The sequence below is a fragment of the Stylophora pistillata genome, chromosome 9, assembly GCF_964205215.1.
Source record: "Stylophora pistillata chromosome 9, jaStyPist1.2, whole genome shotgun sequence".
Lineage (NCBI taxonomy): Eukaryota > Metazoa > Cnidaria > Anthozoa > Scleractinia > Pocilloporidae > Stylophora > Stylophora pistillata.
The window spans coordinates 3994474-3998002 of NC_142527.1; the positions used below are offsets into that span (position 1 = coordinate 3994474).

At 39.4% G+C, this 3529-nt stretch overlaps 1 protein-coding gene across 1 annotated transcript; it reads left to right on the forward strand.

Moving 5' to 3' along the window:
- LOC111347711 (uncharacterized) lies at positions 1–2963 on the forward strand. Its single transcript, XM_088733995.1, is given in 3 exon segments — positions 1–388; positions 530–2772; positions 2775–2963. Coding segments are annotated over 3 exon segments (2664 nt in total). The 5' UTR covers positions 1–156.
- Positions 2964–3529: the final 566 nt, after the last annotated feature.

The window sequence follows — 3529 nt, forward strand, 5'->3', positions numbered from 1 at the left end:
TCACGTGGTTATGACCGTGCACACGCTTTCAAGATGGCGGCTGTCTTTCGAGAAGCGTGACTTTATCAAGGACAAATTTTAAAGTATTTTATGCTTCAAACGTAGTTTAATCAAGAATTTCTAAGAGATATGTAGTTTGACTATTTATAAGTCATCATGCCGGGAGATAACTGTTCGGTTTTTGGTTGTGGAACCTCAAGAAGGACGAAAGGTGTTGGTATCTGGAAACTGCCTGCACCGAAAGACGAGGGCCATCGTAAATGGAGAGATGCTTGGCTCAGCGAGATTACCAAGACAAGAACAGTTGATGCAGTATTCCGAAAAAAGATCCAAAACGATACTATATACACCTGCGAAAAGCACTTTCACCCTCAAGATGTTGAAATATGTAAGTAAAGTTGATTTTGTTTTACGTTCCTTGTGTGTTGAACTATTTCACTTTGAATTGGGCATATTCACTTGTACCCTCATTTATGTTATATTTTTCCAACGTGGAATAACTAAAATGACCTTCTGTCTTTCTCTATAGTTCAATCCGAAAAGATGATCAAGAAAAAACCACGATTTGGAGCGCTGCCATTATTAAACATGCCGAAGCGAAGCCACGAAACGAATAAACCTGTACCTCGACCTGCTCGAAGCGTGGTAACTACAGAAAGCGCGAAACCTGTGAAATCAGCTTTTTATAAAACCTTTGGCGATTTGTGCAAGAGAGTACCAAGTTTAAAGAGCCTCAACGAGTGGAATATTCAGACATCCAAGGATAGACTGGTCATTACAAAGATGAAAGACAACCTTCTTCTCCCAGAAAAGGAACTTATTGTTGACGACAGCCTGGGGTTCACAATCAAGGTATTTGGGTGCTTTCTTCCAGAAACTCACGATATTTACATCAAGCATCTAAGATCGCTGAATGTCCCAGTCAGTAACATTGTGAAGGAAATGGACAGCTACTTCCTTTGTGCTGGAATAGGAAGCCCTTGTAGTGGAAGTCAGATGTCAAGTATTCCAGTTCACCATGTGATACCTATACAAGTAGACCCTTTAGCAATGGACAATCATCAGATGTTTCCACACGAAGAATATTGGAGATCTAATGAGTGTTTATTGATGTGTAAAGAAACAGAAAGATGCAACCAATGTGAAAGTTATCTTTCTTCATACCAGAAGCAAAAAGAAATCAAGACAAGAAGACTATCTGTACCTGCAAAGCTCAATGCCCCTGTAAGTAAAACCGCACCAGAGAGATTAAAATTATCTCTTCAACAGCAGCGATTGAAATGTGCAGAGCTGGAGCAAGAACTGAACAGTATGAGGAAAGAAATCTCTAAGTCCAGCATTGAAATAGATCATGCTTTAAGTAATGACTTCACCACAATTCTTGGACAATCCAGTGATAAAATGACACCATTCATGAGATTATTTTGGCAACAGCAGCAAAAACTGTTTTCTAGTAGCCCATCTGGTGTGAGATATTACCCCATGTTGATTTGGTTTTGCCTATCACTTGCTGCCAAGTCTCCATCTTGCTATGAGGAATTGCGCAACAGCAAAGTACTTGTTCTTCCAAGCCAATGCAGACTAAGAGACTACAGAAACTGTATTAAGCCAGAAAGGGGCTTCCAGGAAGAAGTGGTAAAGGAACTAATAAGTATGACTTCATCATATTTTGATGTTCAAAGATACGTAGTACTCATGTTTGATGAGATGAAGGTGATGGCCAACCTGGTTTTCGACAAAGTTTCTGGAGACCTTAATGGATACACAGATCTTGGTGATCCAGATGTTAACTTTGCCACCCTGGAAAAGGTTGACCAGATTGCAACTCATGATTTGGCCTTCTTGGTACGAGGTGTCTGTACAGAGCTAAAGTTCTGCCTTGCACATTTTTCAACCTCTGGTGTGACAGCTGTGCAGTTGATGCCTCTCTTCTGGGATGCTGTTTTCATATTAGAGACTACCTGCAATTTGTGGGTGATTGCAGCAACATCTGATGGGGCATCTCCTAACAGAAGATTTTATCGCCTGCATGAACCATTGGATGGGGATGCAGGTAAAGATGTGTGTTATCGCACTATTAATTTATTTGCTCCCCATCGGTTTGTGTACTTCTTTTCCGATGCACCTCATCTAATAAAGACAACCAGAAACTGTTTGCACAACTCTGGTTCAGGAAGCTGTAGCAGATATATGTGGAATGATGGCTCCTACATCCTTTGGCATCATATTACAGAGCTGTTCTTTCAAGATGTAGAGAATGGTCTGAAGCTCTTGCCAAAGCTAACATATGACCATGTAAATCTCAATTCTTATTCAGTAATGCGAGTCAACTTGGCTGCCCAAGTCTTAAGTGCTTCAGTGGCTGCAGTGTTAAAGAATTTTGGGCCACCAGAGGCTGAAGCAACGGCCAGTTTGTGCGAAATGATGGATTCTTTTTTTGATTGCCTCAATGTGAGAAGCACTACAGAATCCCAAAGGAAGAGAAAGCCATTCTTGGCTCCATACCGATCAGTTGATGATTTCAGATTCAAATGGCTGGTAGAGTTCCTAGAGTACTTAGAGAAGTGGAAGGAAAGCACAGAGAACAGATCCGGGAACTTTACCCAGAATGCAAGAAGCCGCATGTTCCTTTCGTGGCAAACCTACGAAGGTTTAAAAATTACAGTTTACTCTGTAATTGAAGCAACAAAGTTCCTACTGGGAGAGGGAATTGAGTTTGTTCTTACTGAAAGGTTTTGCCAAGATCCAATAGAGGAGTACTTTGGCAACCAGAGAGAAAACTTGGCAGAAGAAATGACAACTCTGATATCAAGACCTTTGGTTACAGTGCCAACACAATTAGAATCCAAAGGGCAGTTGCATTTCAGAGTGGCAATACCAGAGGAAGAAAGGAAAAGAAAAGAGCATGGGAGCAAGTGACACATGACCCATTACCCAGCAGAAAGATAAAAAGGAAAGAATGAACTCTACAGTATTCAATCAATATTTTATATAAGGTATAAACGTCAGGATTATATCACTGGATTGTTTTATTGTTGTTTATTGCAGCATAGTTAGTAGAGGGAACCCCCTCTACTAACTATGATCGCAGAAACAGTAACATAATAGAGTACTTTAAATCACATGACTGATTTCCATTGGTTCACTATCATTCACCAATGCCAGATACAATCAATTTCAAAAAAATTTCAAGTTCAAAAGTCTAGAACACAGAATCTTCTAGCACTATTCCTGTCCAGTGTCTATTTAAAATGAAATAAGGGAAAAATTATGTCATTTCCTTGAATGACTTTTATTCTCAGTTGCCATGTTCTGTGCTCTTGAGCCTGAAAAAAATGATTTTGCAAATTGTGAAAACTAAACAAAAATACCAGCACTAGAAAGATCACCTGGATTCTAGTAATCCTGTGAAAATTCATTGTTATGTGTTGTTGCATCAGGGCAAGAAAAGTTCTTTTTCTTTCATAGGTTAAATTGAAAACTGTCTTATCTTAGGAATAATAATTCAGAAATATAACATAGACAAGAT